The 21,932-nt window shown below is 42.5% G+C and overlaps 1 protein-coding gene across 2 annotated transcripts; it reads left to right on the top strand.

Moving 5' to 3' along the window:
* Window positions 1-8,133: 8,133 nt before the first annotated feature.
* ak2 (adenylate kinase 2) lies at window positions 8,134-21,427 on the top strand. 2 transcript variants are annotated; one of them, XM_068333785.1, is made up of 7 exons: window positions 8,134-8,316; window positions 9,829-9,954; window positions 10,620-10,730; window positions 13,257-13,351; window positions 15,744-15,816; window positions 17,314-17,527; window positions 21,228-21,427. In XM_068333785.1, the coding sequence occupies exons 1-7, from the start codon at window positions 8,218-8,220 to the stop codon at window positions 21,233-21,235; spliced, it is 726 nt and encodes a 241-aa protein (XP_068189886.1). In that variant the 5' UTR covers window positions 8,134-8,217; the 3' UTR covers window positions 21,236-21,427. The 2 variants fall into 2 exon arrangements, with proteins under 2 accessions (XP_068189886.1, XP_068189885.1); XM_068333784.1 differs by lacking the exon at window positions 21,228-21,427 and having other exon boundaries at window positions 17,314-17,568.
* The last annotated feature ends 505 nt before the right edge of the window (window positions 21,428-21,932 follow it).

Here is a 21,932-nt window from a genome sequence, read left to right as displayed (position 1 = left end):
GGAACCATTTTCCCAACATGAATCCGGCTTAACCCTGCCCTTTCTGCAACTCCATTCCCAATTCTACCAAAACTGGCTGCGCTGCTGTTTTCATATTCCCAACACTCCCTCAGGATACACTTTGTGGAGTGATCTTCTTCGTGCCCCTTGATATTAACCCAATATGCCAACATGATTTTAATTCTTCTAATTCTCAGTGGCTGTTCTGTTTCAACCTGTATAGTTGCTACCGGGGAGGTTTTATATGCCCCACAACATATTCTCAACTCTTGAGCTTGCTGTACCTCTAGTTTCTTCAAGTATCTGCGGCTGACATATATGCTATACACCCATAGTCTAATGTGGCTCTCATCACGGCTTGGTATATCCCTAACAGTGATGTTCTTGATGCTCCCCAGTCCTTTCCAGCTACACATTTTAATAAATTATTCACTTTTTTGCATTTATTAACAAGCCTGTCTATATGCTGTCTCCACGTTAGTTTTTCATCTATCCACAACCCCAGAAATCTTACTGTTCCAACCTGTTCTATTTTTTGGCCATATAGATACAATTCCACTTTCTTATGTCTTCTTGCAAAGCATATTGTCTGTGTCTTGCTCACTGAGAATTTAAATACCCAGCACTCTGCCCACCGTTCTACTCTCCCAATAGCACTCTGCAGTTTCTGCTGTAAATATTGTATGTTGCGCCCCCTAACCCACAAGGCCCCATCATCCGCAAATAATGACTTCCCTACGCTTGGTTGTATTTGCTCAGAGGTATAATTTATCATAATATTAAACAATGTTGGACTGCACACACTTCCTTGGGGAGTTGCATTCTCTACACTGTATTGTCTGGAGTAATTTGTGCCCACCCACACCGATTCCCGCTCCTGCCCAAAAATGACACCCGGAGGTGAGCTGACAGTGGGACACCTCAGAGCACTGCCGAGGCGCCCTTGAGCAAGGCGCCATCCCCCCTCACAAGCTGCTCATTTGGGCACTCCACAAAAAGGGGCTGCCCGCCACTCTACCTCCCTTGCATGCCTACAGGCCCCCTTGTGTGTGGTTGTGTGAATTACAGGGGCCTGTACACACTAATATGCATGTGATTGATAAGACTAACAAAAAACTAGAGTGTGCATTCTTAATTTCCCTTCGGGGATTACAACAGTATATAAAATTAAAAAAAAAAAAATCAATCTTCCTTTCAAACAGAAAGCTCAACACCCAGTTGTACATTTCAATTCCAGTGTGTAGACTGTCCCACACGGAAGAACAGAACCATCGATCTGTTTTACACGAATGCCAAGGAGGCATACACCGCCACCCCCCTCCCCCCACTAGGCAGATCGGACCACAACCTAGTGTGCCTTCAGCCCACCTACATCCCGCTGGTGAAACGGCTGCCAGCAACAACACGGCAGGTCAGGAGGTGGTCCCCGGAAGCAGAGGAGACGCTGAGGGACTGCTTCCAGACCACCGACTGGGATGTTATTGTGGGCTCACATGGGGAAGACATTGAGGGGGCAGCTCAGTGTTTTACAGATTATATGAACTTCTGTGTGGACACAGTGGTCCCTGTCAGGACAGTCAAGTGTTACCCAAACAACAAACCATGGGTAACAAAGGAGGTGAAGGCTGTCCTGAACAGGAAGAAGCGGGCGTTCAGGAGTGGGAACGAGGATGCGATGAGAGAGGCTCAGCAGGAAGTGAGACTCTGCCTGAGGGAGGCCAAGGACAGCTACAGGAGGAAGCTGGAGAACCAGCTTGGGCGCAACCAAGTGCGGGAGGTCTGGAGTGGCATGAGGGCCATCACCGGCTATGGAGAGGGCCGCGGTACAGTGGAGGGGAACGTGGAGAGAGCTGATGAACTTAACAGCTTTTTTAATCGGTTCAGCTCCCCCATCACTCCATGCGCCTGTCCCCTGAGTTCCCCCGGCCCATCTGATCCGACTCCACCAACCTCCTTCTCCCCCTCTCCGTCCGGCTTATCTGCATCCCCCTCTCCCTCTCCGTCCACCTCGCCCACTTACTTCAGCCCAAACCCAGATCCTTCCCCCACCCCAACTGCCGGACCCCCCGGCCGGAGGGATCAACGTGCCGCGCCCCCACTTACGGCCATCACCGTGGAACAGGTGACGTCTGCGTTGCGGAGGCTTCGCCCAAGGAAGGCGGCCGGACCAGACCAGGTCCCCCCTAGACTCCTCAAGGCCTGTGCTGCCGAACTGGGCGGACCCCTACACCAGGTCTTCGACCTCAGTCTCCGGCTGGGGAGGGTCCCGTCCTTGTGGAAGACATCCTGCATCGTCCCTGTACCCAAGCGGAGACGCCCCACTGAGCTCAACGACTATCGACCAGTCGCTCTCACGTCGCACGTGATGAAGACCCTAGAGCGACTGGTCCTGGAGCTCATGCGTCCCCTGGTGCAGGGTGCGATGGACCCTCTCCAGTTCGCCTACCGGCCACAAGTTGGGGCTGATGATGCAGTCCTGTATCTCCTCCACCGGGCCCTCTCCTACCTGGATGTCGGGAGTTGTGCAGTGAGGGTGCTCTTTTTCGACTTCTCGAGCGCCTTCAACACCATCCAGCCCCGGCTCCTGCGGGAGAAACTGTCATCCATGGGTGTGGATCCCTACCTCGTGAGCTGGATCACGGACTATCTAACAGACAGACCCCAGTACGTCCGTATGGGGAACTGTCTGTCATCAGTGGTGACCAGCAGCACCGGGGCCCCGCAGGGAACGGTACTCTCCCCCCTTCTCTTCACCCTCTACACAACAGACTTCCAACACAACTCGGGTACGTGCCACATGCAGAAGTTCTCTGATGACACTGCAATTGTGGCATGTATCAGGGGGGGTGATGAGAGGGAGTACAGGAGAGTGGTGACGGACTTTGTGGGGTGGTGTCAGCGGAACGAGCTTCAGCTGAACATCTCCAAAACCAAGGAGATGGTGCTGGATTTCCGGCGGGCACCACCCTCCCCACAGCCAGTAGTCATCGGGGGTAAGGAGGTGGACGTTGTGGGGACTTATAAGTACCTGGGGCTGCAGCTGGACAGTAGACTGGACTGGTCGCACAACCTGGACTGTGTATACAAGAAGGGTCAGAGTAGGTTGTACTTCTTGAGGAGGCTGGCCTCCTTCAACGTCAGCTCTAATCTGCTCAGACTGTTTTACCAGTCCATTGTGTCCAGTGTGCTGTTTCACGCCATTGTGTGTTGGGGTGGTGGTGCCAGGAAACGGGACACAGAGAGAATCCACAGGCTCATCCGGAGGGCTAGCTCTGTGATCGGTCAGGATCTGGACTCGATACAGACTGTCCTAGAGAGGAGGACTATGTCCAGGTTTAGGTCGATCCTGGGTAACACCACCCACCCCCTGCACACCACCATCACCCAGCAGAGGAGCTCCTTCAGTGGCAGACTGCTGTCACCAAGCTCCTCCACTGAGAGACTCAGGACCTCCTTTGTGCCTCGTGCCATCAGGGGGCACAACCACTCTCTCAGGAGGAGGGGGTCTGAAGCCGCAGGGTCATCAAGGTCGGGTGAGAAAGGATAGACGTGGGGGGTCTGGGACGCACTGTGGATGCGCTGTGGGACACTTGTGGGGGTCCTTAACCAGTTAACAGCTCGGCTCATTCACGTGTTACTCATCACACTTCATCGACTCCCAAAGCTCTTTCTTCTCTTCTTCTCCCATGTGCCTATGCTTCCTTCCTTTTATTTTAGGCTATTCTTTTTCCTGTTGTTATAATTATGTAACAGCATGTATATAATGTTACTTATACTTTCTGTCATGTGTGTATTTATTGTATTTATTGTATCTCTTGCGAGCAGATGTCACCTGAATTTCCCTTGGGATCATTAAAGTATATATCTATCTATCTATCTATCTACATATTTCCTGTGATGCCCATTTTGCTCATTTTTACGAGGAGACCTTCCTTCCACAGCATATCATATGCCTTTTCAATGTCAAAGAAGACTGCTAGAACTATTTCTTTATTAGCTTGAGCTTTCCTAATCTCTGACTCTAACCTTAATACATTATCCGTAGTCCCTCTTCCTTTGCGAAAACCACTTTGGTACTGTGACATGAGGTTTTTGTTCTCCAAAAATAATTTAGCCGCTTCATAACCATTCGCTCCATTAACTTCCCCAGCTGAGATGTCAGTGCAATGGGTCTATGGTTTGCTGGATCTGACTGGTCTTTCCCTGGTTTTGGTATAGGGACTATAATTGATTCCTTCCACTTGGCTGATATTTTGCCTGATTCCCATACAGTACTTTATTATACAATTTTAGCACGGTATTGAGACTGCTGTTTCCCATCTCTCACTCATCTGTGCCAACATATCCATCCTTCCCTGGCGTCGTCTGCTTTTCTTTAGCTACTGCTCTCTTTATCTCAAGTATGTTAAATGGCACATTTATTCCCTCCCTAGATATTGTTTTTTTACTCTTAATACCCTGGTTTTGTCCTGTCATCTTTTCTCTATTAGTTTTAGCATTCAGAGTTAGGTTTTCAGAGCTATGTACCCTGACAAAGGTCTTTGCTAGAACCTCCACTCTATCTTTCCCTACTACTATTTAGTTATCGACCCGTAGCCCTGGGATTTCGTAGTTTCTGTTAATTCTGCTCATTTTCCTGATCATTCCCCATATATCTGTTAATTTTGTTTCTCGCCCTATTGTATTACAGTACTGTCTCCATGATGTTCTCTTCACTTGGCGTATAATTCTGCACACTACTGCTTGTGCTCTCTTATATTTAGTCAACGACTCCAGAGTATGATGTTTTTTTAAGTTCCTAAATGCTCTATTTCTTTCCTTGATTGCTCTGCTACAGTCTTCATTCCACCATGGCACGTTTTTCCTTGTTCTTTTTCCCTTCATCTGCGGAATTGACTTTTCTGCTGCTAGCCTAATTGCTCCCATCACTTTCTCATTAAACTCCATCTCATTCTTTATTCTTTCCTCTTCTATTTCCCCATATTTACTTTCACCGATTTCTCTGAATCTTTCCCAATTAGCACTTTCTGGCTTCCACTTCGGCGGTCTTTCCTCACTATCCTGTATTAGACTAATTCCAATTTTGACTATTATTGGATAATGATCACTCCCCAAAGTTGTGCATTTTAATACTTCCCATGTACTAACTCCCACCATCCCAGCCGACATTAAAGTGAGATCTATTGCACTTTCCGTATTCCTAGATGTGTTGTATCGAGTGCCTCTGCCGTCATTTACACACACCATCTCGCTATCATCTATGTATTCTTCTATTATTTTCCCATTGCAGTCTGTATTCATGCTCACCCATAAAGTATTGTGAGCATTAAAATCCCCGCACCATACTACACTACCCTCCACCTGTCCGCCTGCTTCATGAAGTACCTCCCTGGACAATCTGTTACCTGGATTATAGTAGTTTATTATTGTCACATTATTAGTTTCTGTCCATATTCTTATTACTATTGTTTCATGTTTATCACTTGACTTTTCTACCCTATAGTTCACTCCTCTTTTAATAAATGTGGCCACTACTCCCCCACTTCTATCTTCTCTGTCATTTCTTACTGCAGAGTCCCCATTTAACGTAAAGTCCCACTGTGGCTTTAGCCGTGTCTCTTGAATACATATTACTTGGGCCTCTTCACCCCTTTCTTCTATAAATTTCTTAAATTCTTGACCATTAGCAATAAGACTTCTAGCGTCCCACTATAGGATAGCTAGGACCATGAGGAGTGTCCAGTCCATGTCAGTGAGTCTACTTCTCCAGCTAATATTTCCTGAACCTTTTCACTGCTGAGCCCTCTGATGTCAAGGTACTTTTCTGCAGCCTTGATAATTATCTTAATCTTCTCCGTTTTGCTATTAGTTTGCGCTGAACAATTGATCACTTCCACCATGAACAGTACAAAGTCGTTCTTACCCACTGTAAGTGTATTTTCCTTTGCTTTAGCCACACTATCTTCGACTATGTTGCTGGTGTCTGCCCTCACTGATTTTGCAGGATCTATCTGATTTTTCCCCACTTTCTTCGCTGCTTCTGCATACGATATTCCCATTGATATTTTCACTTTCTGAATCTCTGCCGCCTTCTTGCCTGCCTCACAACCTCGATACGCCAAGCTCAAATGCTGCAACTAAGGGTTCCTCCCTTAGTTTCAGCATTTGAGCTTGGCCCCTACTTGACATTTACCGTGATCATGATCACCTGCACATCTCCCACATTTCTGTTTCCCCCTGCAAACCGCTGCAACATGTCTGTACTTCTGGCACTTAAAGCACCTGAGCGGTGGGGGAATAAATGGTCTAACTTTATAACACATGTAACCTAAGTATACTTTCTCTGGCAGCTTTGGTTCATTGAACCTGATTTTAACAGAGAGACTGTCCATCTTCTCTCCATTTCTACTCATTTGTAGTCTCTGCACTTCCAGCACTCTTGCCCCCTCTACAGTATATTATCCCTGATCTCGTCACAGGTAATAGCTGTGGGAATATTTTCGAAATAACCCCCACAACCCCTCTCCTCTCTTCTGGCATCAAGCATGCTACAGACTTCCCCTCCATTCTACTCACTCTTATTGCCTTTCCTTGCTGTGCCCCATCCCTACATAAGACCAGCAATGCCCCATTTCGCAGCACTTTCACACTTTTAACCTCTCCAAGAACTTTATGTATGGCTTTCGTCAGCTTAACTGGGTTCCACTCACCAAATGATTGTCCTTCCTGAGTCAGTCTAATAATTACTTTATATTCCTCGCTTTGCTTTGGCCTTACACTTTGCTCTCCTTCACTGCTTGATACCGATGAGTTATAATCCCCTCTCCTTGCTGCCTCCTTTGCCACTTTCTTCCGTCTGTTCACCTGCAATGCTCCAAACTTCCTCTCCCATCTCACTTCCTACTCTGTCACTTCCCTCTGCCATCTCTCCATCATCCATCTGTCCTTCACCTTCCGATCCGCCCACACCTCAGAGCCATTTACTGATTTGTTGCATCTGGTTTGTTTCATTTGGTATTTAGCCAATCTGTGTTTACTTCCTCCCATAGTTAATTAGTTTGTCATTAGTTCCACCTGAGACTAATTTAGCACCCTGGCCTGTCTATTTAAGGCGCTTCACTTCTGTTCAGCGTAGTCACAGTGTATTCAGTAGTCCTTTGAGCAAAGTATCGCGTGTGCCAATTGTTTACTGTTTTACTCGACCACCTTTTGTACGACCACGAGTTTAGCCTTGTCTTGTCTGTTCTTGTTTTGATTTTTGACCCCTTGCCTGTTCAACCATGATTTTTGGATATCCCTCTGGTATTGTAAGTTCTTAGTTTTTCCTGACTTTGAATTTGGACTGGTTAAAGGATTTGGATTTTGACTTTTGGACTCTGGTGCCTAGTTCCTTTTGAAAGCAACTACCCAGAGATGTTGGAACAGACAAGCGAAAATGTCCGGCCTTCATTATTCTCAGTGAGCAACCGACAGGTGCATTTGTGGTTTTGCTAGAGAAAAATAAAATATTCACAAAGTTACTGTTCAGTGTTTGATTACTGGTTTTGTTCTGATCTATCTGCATGTCAGTGATGTTGGTGGAAATTGTCTTTCTTGCAGAGACAGACTGATTTGAGGGCTAGTCACATGGTTGAAAAGAGGAAAACAAATGATGCACTACTCATTTTTTGGACATCTGTCCTTGATGCTTTTTTTTTTCAGCACAATAAAATTAAACCATGTAATAAGTATATAGAGAAACGATCAAGCAGTTGTGTTAACGAAAGCACCAAGTTTTTTATAAATACATACTGTAAAGTCTTGGATCGCAACTCGCAACCTCCTCTATAATGCTGTTTTATGTGAAATTCTCAGTAATAACGCTAATAATAAACAATAACGCAATAACGCAATAATTACCTAAATTTAACAAATTTAAATAATCTATTAAAAAGAGCACATATTAAATCCTTTACTCCTAAAGGTTATTCCGGATTTAAGGTTTTTTTCGGACATGACGTCTAACAATGTTTATCCAATCATCGCATAGTATTGCTGACGGACAGATGTAACAGCCTACCATATATCGCATTTTCCACAGAAGGGTGGGGCTTAGCCGTTGAGGCGCTGCAAGAGGCAGACCCATTTCTTTCCCGAGCCAACTTGGCAGAGCTGTCATTAGATCGGCACAGACCGACTTCACAAAACTTTCTTCCCTGGTGGTCTGTGAGTACAGAGATGGCCCCCAGCACACAGCCGAAGGAGGCGGTCACCGGTATGCGGGAGGGGATCCGTGCCATCCTGCTTGGACCACCAGGAGCCGGGAAGGGGACGCAGGTGAAAAGAAGCACCCCTGCAGCTAGCTGTTAGCCTTTAGCCATTCGCGCATGGCCGGTATTAGTTGCTGATGCTAACGCTAATGGTAATCTCATGTGCTAATGGTCGGTCTTGTTTGTTTCAGTGTGTTACTTCACTTCGAAATAAACACAACTGGACAACTGTTGGCTATTAAAGTTGGTGTGTTATGTGTGTTTGTCATTTCGTCACATTAAGGCTGAGCTATAACTACATTATAATTAAAGTGTCTTTGCACATCTCTATGTCCGGGTCAGTTCTATGCAGAAGTTAACATCAAATTGAAGTCATTTGTGTAGTTTGACATTCATTGTTTATTTGAACTTTATGTTCTTGATATTGCGGTGTCTTTTGCATTGTCCGTTCCAGAATGTTGTGTTACAGTAAACTGAGGTGAGTTTTTGAACTTGTCAGATTGTTCAGGTACTTGTGATAAAGTGAGCTCAAACTCACCTGTGGGCCTGTCAGTGATGCTTCTTTCATGCCCAGTCACGATACTGTTACCTATCGTCGCATTTAAAATAAGCATATTTCTAATGTATTACGTTTGTATTGGTTTGAGTTGTGTTGTTTTCAGTTGAGGTTGTACAAAAGAATCCTCAGGTGGGAGTTGGCCACGGTCGATTCTAGTCAAGCCAGTCCTTCAGGTAGATCAGTCCATTGTCAATGTGTAAAATGGAGACATACAATTTATTATTATGAAGTTGATTAACATGCCTGTTAATTTTTCCATGTCTGTTGAATAATGTTCACCTTTAAATGAATGAAATGTCTATAAATCAGGAGGATGTCTACCAAAAGTGCAAGAAGCACAGTGAAGATTATTATGAAGTGCCAAGTATTTTTAGGAGCTCTTTTGTCTGTCATTTACTTTTAGGAATTCATCGTATGTGTACTATGACTTGAAGCTTCGTAGGTACCAAAGGTCACGATGGTCTGGTTCAGTCCATCATGTAGTTTGATCATATCGTGTATCACCTCTGGGCGAGTGTGTTGAAATATTCAGGCTTGTGCTATCACATGTCTTCTGTCTCTTTCTTTTTCACCCATTGTAGTCGGCTGTTTAAAGTTCTTAGTGAAGCTGTGGTGTTGTGTCAGTGCTTCTAAGATTTATTTGTTTTGGATGAGTGAATTCTTCAGAGCTTAGTGCAGTGATTGACATACAATGATCAATAGCAGTGGTCGTAGTCAAATAATAAAGTGACAAAGAAATATTCTCTTGTCCTTGTTTGTATCCTAGTAAACTGCATGCAAATTTAGTTATTGTTAATCATGAATACAATCATGGCTTGTAGTTTTAGTTTTATTTCACACTGGTTGATTCTGCTGCATTTGAAAGAATCTTCTAAATATTAGTTTTGCCGTCTTGACCTGTTTATTACTGATCAGAAGACCTCGACCCTTTATTTCATTTGTATGATTGTTTGTGCATCTTTAAATATTTACAACATGTAGGTATTGGTTGAACTTAATGAGGTCTTCACCCTCCTACAGGCCCCTTTGCTGGCAGAAAAGTACTGTGTCTGCCACCTGGCCACTGGTGACATGCTGAGAGCGATGGTGGCCTCAGGCTCTGAGCTTGGCAAGAAGCTCAAGGAGACCATGGATGCTGGCAAACTGGTAACCTTCACCTTTCTTATCACCTGTCCTTTTATTGCTCTTTAGCCTTCAGTCTATGTGAACCTTAACCTTCATGTGCAGTTCAACATGACGACACGTCTCACATTCGGCCCCAATTGGCATTTACAGTGAAAAGGATCCCTCTCTTGTTCAAACCAGTAAGAAAGCAAGCCAGGGATGTGCTTCTACAAAGTAGCATGAAAACAGACAGAATGTAGTCTGTGCCACAATCATATAGATTTTCGTTGAATGACCTGCTGACTTTGCAGACACTGCATGTTTTATTGATCTTAATGAGTTAAAATGCACTATACGTCCAGAACCTGCATTTTCTTGGCTGGCTGCACACTCAAAAGTTCAGCTTTCATGAAAGTTGAGTTTATTGAAGGATAATGCATTAAATCAGATTCAAAGTTTCTAATTAATTTTCTACAGAGAAAACATGCTTTGAATCTGCAGTTTTTCTTCTTTTAGCAAAATTAATGTCTCTTGGTATAAGAACTATAAATGTTTGGCCTGTTGTTAATACATCTGATTTCCTTAGTTGTGTGTATTATTCAATGTTTATTTTACATCTTCGTGTGTCCACAGAACTGTTTCTATGCAGGAAGTGGCAGGAATCAGTGTGACTCCATGGATTAAACGAATACTTCTGTTCATTGCAGGTCAGTGATGACATGGTCGTGGAGCTCATAGAACAGAACTTGGATACGACAGCCTGCAAGAACGGCTTCCTGTTGGACGGCTTCCCTCGCACAGTCACGCAAGCAGAAAAGGTTAGGATTCATCTGAGTGTTGTTACTTTCTTTAGGGATGAATAAAGTTGAATAAACCCCTGAAGAAAATCTTAATCTTTATGTAGGGTTGGGTTAAGAAAGATATTTTCAGACCAATTTCTACTGAATGTTACTAGTTGATGTCACATTTGACTCAGCATCTGCTCATACTGCAAAGAGTCCAGAAATTAGGTCAGCGGTGACACATCATGCTTTATTTCTCAATACAAGTTAATGTTTGAAAACATTTCCATCAATACTTCAGCCTAGTGCAGTTTTTAGTAATTGTGTAAACCTTCTGAATCAATTTTACACAACAATTAGAGCCTTTTTAGACAATGGGTGTGTCACTGAAATCATGACTAGGCTTTAAATGTGACATAAGTACAAGAAGTGTTGAGTTTGTGTTGGCTGAGAATTGTAATCTAGAAAAATTAAATATCAATATGAATATATTGTAGGCAACAGAAGAAGAAAAGATTAGTAGCACACAGCTCGGCTAAAGGTTTTCTGCTGTTTCTAGCTAGGCTCAATATTTTCCACATTAATTTCTTTTGTAATTGACCTCTTCGTTTCCATATTTTGTTAGTCAGATTTTGTTGTACTATATTGCACATAATATAAAAGAGATGTTACAATATCAACGGTCTATAACACTTTGGAGTTGCAGTCTCACAGAAAGGGAGCAGATGGCAGCAGAGTTACGTTGTCTGTGATCTGAATCAATCAATGAATCAATCAACCTTTATTTATACAGTGGTACCTCTACTTATGAAATGAATTGGTTCTGGAAGAAATGTCTTAAGTAGAAAATTTTGTAAGTAGAGACGTGTTTTCCATGCAAATGCCCTAATCCGTTCCAAGCCCCCCAAAATTCAGACATAAATGTTTTATAAAGCATAAAAATGCATCAAGTGCGCCGCTGTCCCTCGCCCAGGAGAGCGGCCGCAGCTGCGCTCTCATTGTTTTTTGCTGCTCAGACTGTTTCACGCACATTCTCTGGCAGGTCCACACTCACGTGTCCACATCAAACAAACTGTCGCGGTAGTGCGTTCGAAGGTGCACACTCGGCGCCTATGCGTTTTCCCCACATCCACACAAAACTGTATGAGAGACGCTCACCTGAGGATGCTGCATTGGTCCGCCTTCGGGTCAGGGGCCAAACCGAGGCACTACCAGGGTGTGGCTTGAATAGCGCATTGTGGCGCGCTGTCAGGCCAGCCCGGTACCTGGACTGAACCATTTTGGTTATTATTGGATTGTTTTGTATTTTAAAACATCACTAAAAGATGTTTTATGTTGCCCCAACCTCCACCATGCCTTTAGTGAACATCCGTTTGCATTTTTCTCGGTCATTTTGCCCTCAGCTCGGACTTCAGGGGATAATTCTGCGCAAAAGATCTGTGCTTTGTTTCGTAGTGGTGATTCATGTTACCACTTTTAATTCATGTTACATGTTCAGCCCATATGAGGTGAAATGGTTTTGAACTGCCTGACGGAGGAATAAACATAAATTTTGTCCACTCATTGTTAACCAGCGGTTTTCCTCATTAACCTCCCTTCGTTTGGAGCTCTGCTGTCTCCCCTCTTCTGTGCTCCGCTGTAGCGGTAAACTCACAGCGGTAGGGAGCTGTCTCACTTCCTGGTGCACTGACAGCGCAGGGTAGACAAACGATCTGATTGGCTGAACTGAGTGGCGCTGTTCCTCCAGTTACCGTATTAACTGGAGGAACAGCGCCCACCGTCTGTAGCCGCGAACTGCAAGTAAAAATGCGCAAAGAAAATCTACTCTCGTGAATTTATCATGGAGTGGTCACGGGTCCGGACAGAACCACCACGTGGTCCGGATCCGGACCGCGATCCGCCATTTGGTGACTCCTGCTCTATGGAGAGAGAGAAAGAGCGAGAGAGAAGAGTAAAAAAAAGGCGTACCAGATTTTTTTTTCCCTAGTCGCACCGGAGCTCCCAAATATATTTAATAGTTGCACTGATAAAAATTTAGGTGCATATGCGACCAAAATGGTCAAAATTTCGAGCCCTGAGAGGTACCACTGTATACAGATTCACACAGTAACAGTATCTGCCACTTTCATGTTCCTGGGTCATCACCCGTCACATCAACGCAAACAGATTTCTTATTTTTTTTGCTAGTAGTGGAGGCATCTGTGTTTCTACAAAAGTTTTCTAGTTTTTCACTCTAACAAATGTTGGATTGAAGGTTATGGAAGTAAGTAATATGTGCATCCTTCAAAATGTGTTTAAAAAATTCTGTATTTTGCTTTTGATTATTGAGTATTAAAGGAACTTTGAGAAGGAACACACTTTAAGGTAAAGACATATTTACTTAAGCCTGAAGCCTTGAATGTAAAGCTTGTTATTCATATTCTGAGTAGTGCTTTGCTGTCTTTGATAGCATCCATTGCTTCGCTTTTCTCTTTGAGAACCTTGGAGGGACCGATTGCTGTTTTGAACTATAGATATAAGTCACGCTTTATGTTTGACTCCGTTTGTGTTTGTTTCTCGTAGCTGGATGACTTGTTGGAGAAGAGACGTGAAAAGCTCGATTCTGTGGTCGAGTTTGCTGTGGACGACTCCCTGTTGGTTCGCAGGATCTGTGGCAGGTAGGAGGCAACACAGAAAAGAATGAATCTATTTTCCTCCTAGGACTTCATGATTTCCTTTGTGTTGAGACGCTCTCCATTCTGTCAGCATGTAAAACCTACCCGAGCTGTAACTGTAGGTTTCTGACAGGAAGGGACATCTGTATATTGTAATATAAGAAAACAGGACATTTCAGCAGATACATACAGTAGCATAATCATGTCTAGATACACATGATGAAACCTTTCATTACAAAACAACCCCACCCCCTCTGCTCTCTCGATCACATGTCTTGAGACCAGTACGGACAAGCAGGGAGAGAACAGGAGCCCAGGTTTGGGAAAAACGGCTCGTTTCTTCCTCCCAACTCTTGTCACAGTTTTTTTCTTTAGATTTGATTTACCATAACTAACATCTTAATATATTATTCTGATGAGTCCTGGAAGATAAATAGACTTCATAAGTCAACTGAAAAAATTAGTTCTACATTTTTATTCTTTTGTATCAAACAGTGAAAAAATGTTAACGTGACATATTTAACTTATCAGCCGCGCTGGATCTTGTGTGACCTACGCGACTTTGCATGTAGTTCTGCTGTGATGTCAATGCCGAAATCATAAACTGCATGACCCTTACGTGAGCCGAAGTCGTGCAGGACAGCGAAGTGATGTTGAAGAGAAGTGGAGCATGAAAGATTAACATGAAAGATGTCCTGAAGGGGTTTGAGAGTCTTGTGTCTGCAGGTTGAATCCTGAATGTAGTCGACTTGTCCGTCCCTGTTGAAATGTGCTGAACGTCGTAGCTGGTCAGCATCTTTTTACGTCTGTGCTGATTCTTTACATGAAGCTCCAAAGGAACATATTTTTAGTATGAGGATCGTAATCAAGCTACATGCTTGTCATTAATGAGTAGGAATTGATATATTCTTTTGTGATGTACAGACAGATGTGTTAATAAGTTAATATGATCATTAATATTTACATACTAGTATTCACATCAGCAATATTTTACGACAAAATTCCAAAGCAGAAGGATTAGTGAGTCCTTATTTTATTTGGTTTGACTCCGGCTTTAGTGAACTTGAACAATCTCTGCTGATGTCCAGTGGAAAACTTCCATGAGACGGAACCCTAGAGGAATTCAGACAATACAGTAGCATGTTAAACAGTGTCACCCAGCCAACTATATGATGGTGGCTGAGGTTAGTCCTGCCCACATCCTCTGTTGTGTAGCTATTGATGGCAGTGGATTGAGAATCTGTTCCGTGAAATCAGTACTTAATGAAAAATTGTGATTTAAGGTCACAAACGGAGAAATAGTCTGCAGACCATTAAGATGTCCAGGATTTTACTCAATACATTGAGGTTTCTGACTACTTCAGCTAACTTCAGTCACAACCAACAGCACAGCCAACAAGTAGTTAATACATCAAAATGAGTCTGTTGAGACCAGGTATTATTCATTCATTTGATCATAATTGGACACAAACACACATCGCTGTTGAAAACTGTGTTTGTCCCAAAGACATGAATTAAAAACAAAAAGCCAGGTAATAAGAATTTGTCAAAGACCCTGTGTTACAGTTTCTTTTCTTTGTTTTTAGAACCTGAGTGACTTTACTTCGTAGAGACAAAAAACGGTCCAGTGATGCTGGAACAAGGAGAGAAAAAACGTGTTCAAAGCTGAATACAGAAAAAGTCAGTAATTGTTTAGAATTTTCCATGCAACTCGCTAAAATAATTTTCTATGGACATCTTGGAATATTGTGGTTGATTCGGTGTGTTCACAAACCTTTGCTGCCCTCCACCTGTAAGAAAGCCAAAACTCTGCATTGCAGTGAAACAGAGATAAGTTTAATGATTACACCTCTGGTTCATCCACAGCTTGTCGGGGATGTTTTCTCACCTTGCAAGTGTCGATCAATAATTTGGCAAAACATTTGGTTGCCAAAATTTATGGAATACTAGAATAATATCAGGAGGTCCACAGGTTGAAGGCAGACAACACGGACACACAGGGTGGTTGGCAGTGTGTCAGGGTGACTGCTACCTTTTCATTTTCTGCCTCCGTTGTGCAACAGGTCATTACTTATGAAACAAACTGAAGTAGTTACAGTGAACAGGACTACAGAATTTCAGAGGCCTTTCAAAGGGCATTGGCCTGTTACAAAATTTGAAATTGTGAAATATTTTTTTTATTTTCATATGTAATCTCCGCCGTGTTTCCCCGCTTTCTTCACAATACCCATTTTATCCTTTTCATACCCCACACTGAAAGGCCGGCTGCTGCTGCTTCAAGTCCAGGTTGGCTAAGGGCAGCATGGTGGGGTGTGAGAAAGACGGTAAAACAAAGTTAGTGAGTCACCCTGTACAACCTTCATCTGTCCTCACTTTCTCCCCCTTATCCTCCTAGACTAATTCATCGGCAGAGTGGCCGCTCCTACCACGAGGAGTTCAACCCCCCCAAAGAGCCCATGAAGGATGACGTAAGTAGCCCACCTAGAAGCTCACTTAGAAGCCACTTCTGCCGTAACTGAGTCTAAGGTTGATGAACTTCAGTCTGAATATCTGAAATATTTGGGACATTTCCTCTAAATTAAATACCTGGAGGTATTTCGGATTAAAATACCTTTTTTTAATTCACCTTGTACATCAAAAAAGAGCTGACATACTGCATGACACTCGGGGAGAATGTCAAATCTTAGGAGATTGTGAGACTGTAGAACTAAATGTTTAAGGCCTACCCACACCTCTGCTAAATCCTCTGGACAGACTTCAAGTACATGTAACAAGTGCTTTGTAGGAACCTAAAATGAGCGTGTCTTATTCATCTCTTCAGTTCATTGGTTTTTAGTCAAATTTTAACTGACACAAAAGAGTTTTTGCCATCAAAATAGAATCTGTTAGAAAGGACTAAACCCTTATTCAGATGATCCATTTCCCTTGACAGGAGTTCCACATCCAGAGGCTGATTGAATAACATAGTTAGTACACAGGTGCGTGTTGGATCGTCACAATAAAAGGCCAGTATAAAATGTGCAATTAATCACACAGTTAAGCACACAACAGACACGCCAGCTGTAGGACTGCCCACCAGTCCTACAGTCTTGTGTAACAAAAACCCTCTAGAATGTCGTTTACAAGTGTTTGATGTCAAATCCAATGGGTATCCCAGCATGCTCCAGCTTCTTCCAGTGTGCAGAAAGAATAGCCCAACAGTCAGGCCTCAATCAACTTCATCAACTCTGTGAATGAGACGTCACACTGAGAAGCGGTGGTCAAACCAGCTACTTCCTGGCCTTCAGAAAAATGCTGCGTCTGTATCTGTGAGATTAATGTAGCAGTACTCTTTTCTCAAACAGGTTTTTTTTTTGTGATTATCCCGATGCACGCCATAAAAATGATCATGTTTAGTCTACATCTTGACATGTTATACCTGCTAGGTGGATCAATTGTCTCCATCAAGGACAAATTGTCACTAGCATAGATTTCAACAAATTTGCCAACTAACTTTCAGGGAGTTAACATTTTGTACGAAAAGAAAAAGTTGTGTTAAAACTATTCCTTTACTTGTTGTACATACACCCTGAGCTGTTAGAACAGGAATATCTGGCAGCAGAGCTGCTGGAATGTGTAGACAGGACAGTTTCAACATGAGCACATAAAACACCACAGATTGATGAGACCAGTATTCTATATTGTCTCGTGTTAGTTTATTTGCCTTTTTACTTACTGAAATGATCTGAGCCAAAATGAACAACAAGCAAAGCACTGCAAACACCCCACCTGCTTTGAAAGTTTGAAAGCTGAGGTTGCTTTAAAAAAACAGAGTGACGTAAATTGAACGGAGAAATGACGTGAGCGTTGACCTCATTATAGCCACTACCTCAAACTGCCTGCATTCTTGTACAGATTTTATCGTCTGACTTCCTCTTCTGCCTCTGATGCTCTTCTCACGCGTTTTGCCTCTGGCCTTTGTTCAGGTGACGGGCGAGCCGCTCATACGCCGCAGTGACGACAACGAGACAACGCTGCGCTCTCGTTTGGAGGCTTACCACCGGCAGACCGTCCCTCTGGTGAAGTACTACAGTGCCAGGGGCCTACACACATCCATCGATGCGTCGAAAAGCCCAAAAGTAGTCTTTGCCTCCATCGTTGCTGCCTTCTCTGCTGCCACGGAAACCCAAGCCACTGCCTGTAAAGACCAAGTGATCTTCATTTAAAAAACCTTTCCTCCTCCCTCTACCTCCTCCACTGGGCTTTCTTCTTTTACTCCTACAATGAAGATTATACAAGAGCTGAATGATTGTCTCAGTGGCAGCAAAATAATGTCAATCAGCAAACACAGGAGTTGGAGACTCATTGTTGCATCAGCAGTTGAGGAAGTTCCAAAGGTTCCCTGCTGTGATCCCTGTTGTAGAAACAAAGGATTCAAGTTGTTTCAGTTACTCTTCATCACCAAATCAAGTCTGACGAGTGAACAAGTCCACGTAGAACTGATCGATAACCACTAACCACACCGCTACCTTGTGTTACTGCTAGTTGAGTTTCTGGTTCACCTGTGGCAGGGCAGAATGTCATTGAGGCTTCTAGAGCATCTTTTCATCAGAATGCTTTAAAACATATTCATGATGGCATCTTGTTTGTCTTCACTGAACAGGTTTGCTTTTGTTAAATGAATGTTGTTTCCCCCTCCTTCGCCTCCACTCTTCTGTACTTCTAGATCTACTGTTTGATATATTTCCTCCTTTACTTCCTGAAAGCTAACGCAGGTGACAGGAGCATTGTGTGGAGATCTGTAAATAACAGGAAGTCCTGTATTTTGGTTTGGCTGTAGTTTTCCTCAGTGGCAATGACACGTCTCTGGAAGACGATCAAAGAAAATTCCTGAACCTTAAACCCACAGATGTGACACACTTTATGAGGGTCATTGTGACTTAACATTTTCAATGCCATCAGTGTGTCCAGTGCAAACACAACAGCAAAATTATTAAGCCCATATTGTACATTACATATTGTACATCACAACACATGGCATTAAATGGCTTAATGCAACAGTTCCTGTAATTAACATTATTTTTAGAACAAGTTTCAAAACTGTCATGTAGTGGCAGAAAATTAACACTAATACAGAAAGGTTAGAAATAGATAACAAAATGATCACATGACATCTGGAGAGGCTCACCAATAAAAGTTTATCTTAGGAGGGGATCTTCCTCTGGTGGAGCAATCCAGAGCCCCCGGCTCAAAACGGAGTTGTTTTACCTAAATATAACACAAAGTCCTACTTTATTCACTTTATTCACCCTTGATGACAAACATCTCTAGCTACTAAGACCTGCAGCTTACATGATGCAGAGCGGACAGCAGCTTCTTGGCAGGGTTCGTGAGGAATCCTATCCCATTCCTGATGGATAAAACACTCCAGTTCTGGAGCATTCCGGGTTTACCATCCAGAACCACCTTTGGCTCCCAACAAAGAATTGAGTGGGACTCAGTTGGCGACTGTGATGGCCTTGAGAATAATCTGAAACTTGTTCTGGAACCAAGTCATGGAAGCCTTTGAGGTCTGCTATGAGATGAAACACAGGCTTCAGCTTCCTCACAGCTGATGAGATGTTTTATCCAAGGGTTTCCTGATACATGATGGAATCCATCTAACCCTCTAAACTGTTCTTTTGCACATAGATCGGTATATAATGGGAGGCTGGATAATGTTTCCAGTTGTAATGTTCACTAAGAAGTAACTGAAAAGGATTTTCTTTGTTGTGTCCATCACGTTTAAACTAATCCGTTAATGGTTTGTTTGTTTACTGGCAAACAGAACTGGACTGTAACATGTGGAGACTTCAAATGACGCGTACATTTGAAGTCTCCACTTCAAATGCACGAGCATGACAGCTACGTTTGTGTGCCTGCCAGTCAGGGAGGCCAACTGTCTCACCCCGGACATGTTTCCCTTTCTTCATTCAGCAATGTAACCTTCTGTTTCCCCCTCTTCCTCACACTCCTCCAGCTTAGCTCAAGAACTGCTCTCACTCTCTTGGACTCAATGAATGACCTTTTTAACGTTTAAGAGACTTTTACTGGTTGAAAACGTTGTTGATTGGGAACTCATTATTTCTTTTTACTGTGAGGAAAAGGATTCACAGGCTGAACATGTCTGAAGCGTTGCATGCAGGAAGTTACATTTGTTTGAACACTTACTTAGTTCTGGTTGTAACATGTGGTTAACCCTTTCCATGCTGTTGCATATTTCCATCTCTACTGAAACTTTTGTCTTAATGATTTCTAACACACTACACGACACGGACAAATCCAGCTGAGAATCGGAGGAAGCGTTAATTGTATGATAAAAGGCATTGAGACGTCTTTTCCCTACAGACTAGATCAGGTTTTGCTTGCTCAATGTGACTGACGCCAAACTGCAAACATGGTGTCTTGATCTTAATAGTTTTATAACGTCTGTATTTAATGTGAAGGAAATGACACTTAAAGTCGACATGGAAGTTTTTTGCTGTCAGATGGAGATTTACCTCAGTAGAATGTAGAGATTCAAAACTATGAAATGAGATGCTCAAAGTTGGTTAAAAAAAATTATACTAGTGAAGCAACTGCTGGTACAGAATTTAATAAGCAAAGCTTTGCTGGTTACTGAAGTCTTAATTCAGAGAATGGCTCCATACCATGATATACTCGAAAATATAGCACTAAAGGCACTTGTTTACTATCTGTAGAATGTTAAAAAAAAAAGAAAAAAAAGTTTAAAACTTGAATGTGTTACTTTGGTGTCTACAGTTCAGAAGGATGAACGCCTTCAGACTGATGTAAATCTTCTGATCAGTGATACTGGAGGTCAGAGATGAGTGAAGTGAACCTGATTCTGCTGTTGCTGCCTGACCGTCTCTCCTCTCCTGTGTGGTCTCTTGTTGTCGCCACACAAGTACTGTAATCTGTCTTTAACAGAGAAGCCAGACCACTTGTGTGCTGGAGCTTTGACCTTTATTTGTTCTGGAAAAACACCTTAGAGGGATTTGGTTTGATTTTGTTTTGCCTCTTATAAGGGTTGATTTTTCCAATTTTTAGTCCAATTGAATTCATTTTAATTAACACATATTTTTTATTCTTTGTAAAATCTTAAACTAAGACAGCTAATAATAACGTGTGTAGCTGAAACACAAATGCAATTTTATTCATGGAGACATGAACCGATGAACAGTGACGCAGCAAAGACATCTTGAATAAATGGATGTACACACGGACTTCAGTAGAGTCATGGTAACTGAGTTTAAAACCAAACACACTTTTGTGTGAGGATGAACAAACAGAAATCTGCAGAGTCCCTGCATGTGGATTCAAATCTATCCCCTGGAGATCAGGTGCTTCGGTGGGTTTCTGAGACCCCAGAGACGACGTCAATGAATTTTCACTAAATTCTGTTACTGTGTTGTTTTCTGTTCATTTAATCTTAAATCTGTATTTTCTTTTAGAGTTTACAGATATTCCATTCATTGTTGGAAACATTTTTGAGTCGGGCAAAATACATTTATTTAACACTGTAATAATGTTTTCATTATTCTAGTGATGACTACCAATTATAGATGATATAAAAACAATATTTTTGTCGGAGTGCTGATGTCCTGTGTTAGCAGATAATTGCAGATTTTAATTTTTATGTCTCATCATTTGGACAATTACATGCCAGAGTTAATCTGCTCACTAGCACCTGATTTATTATTCAAAAAGCTTGTCCATCTAAATTCACTTCTAGATGGACAACACTGCATTTTTTAGAGTTCCAGCATTTAAATAACCAGTGAAGTATTTTTAATGACGACACATTTTCTTTATAATTCACCCTAAAATATTTGCCCCCCCCCTCCCCCTTGTCTTCCAGCTGCTTGAACCCTGAGCTACTCCTTTCCTGCCAAGGATTGCAATTGGACAAAGATCTCGGGTGACTGGGCAGATAGAGGAGTGGATTACACTAGATAAGTTAAGGATTTATTATGGTTCTGTGGGGATGTGAAATGAAAAGCATATTGTTATCTTCCACATGTGTCCTCTTCAAATAAATCACGCTTTCCTACAACTCGTCATGTCTTGTTGATAATATGTGTGCTTTATTTAGTATAGGAGATAAAAAGATGTGAACTAACTTGCTGTGGTTTTCATTTGTCATTAGTTTCCCAGATTAGTTTCCCAGTAGTTATGACTTCTGTAGAGCCAGTTAATAACATCCCAGTTTTGTAGTTAGACCTGCAACAAAGGCCAATTTTTCGCTGGAGTTTGTCTCGACACTGAAAATCAATATTAACACAAATACCTCTTAATTTCTGCTACAGTTTACCAACGTAAGCAAGTTGATTATTTTTCTATGAATTGTGTCCGCAGACATAAATTGTAGTGAATATATTAACGTTTCTGGTTTGGGACTTGTTAAATAAAAATGAAATGTTGACACAAAGATGTTTCATAAAAAGTTTTAGATTAAAACTACACGAAGTGTATTTGGTTGATCTATCGATAACAGTAAAAAACGAGTGTGTTCTCTTTACTTGCTAATTAAAAAACACAACTTCCTCTTAAATTGCCGACAAAC

This window comes from Antennarius striatus, chromosome 14, assembly GCF_040054535.1.
Source record: "Antennarius striatus isolate MH-2024 chromosome 14, ASM4005453v1, whole genome shotgun sequence".
Classification (NCBI taxonomy): Eukaryota; Metazoa; Chordata; class Actinopteri; order Lophiiformes; family Antennariidae; genus Antennarius; species Antennarius striatus.
The sequence above is the reverse complement of the archived record's forward strand: the minus strand, read 5'-3'. Positions and strand labels throughout refer to the sequence as shown.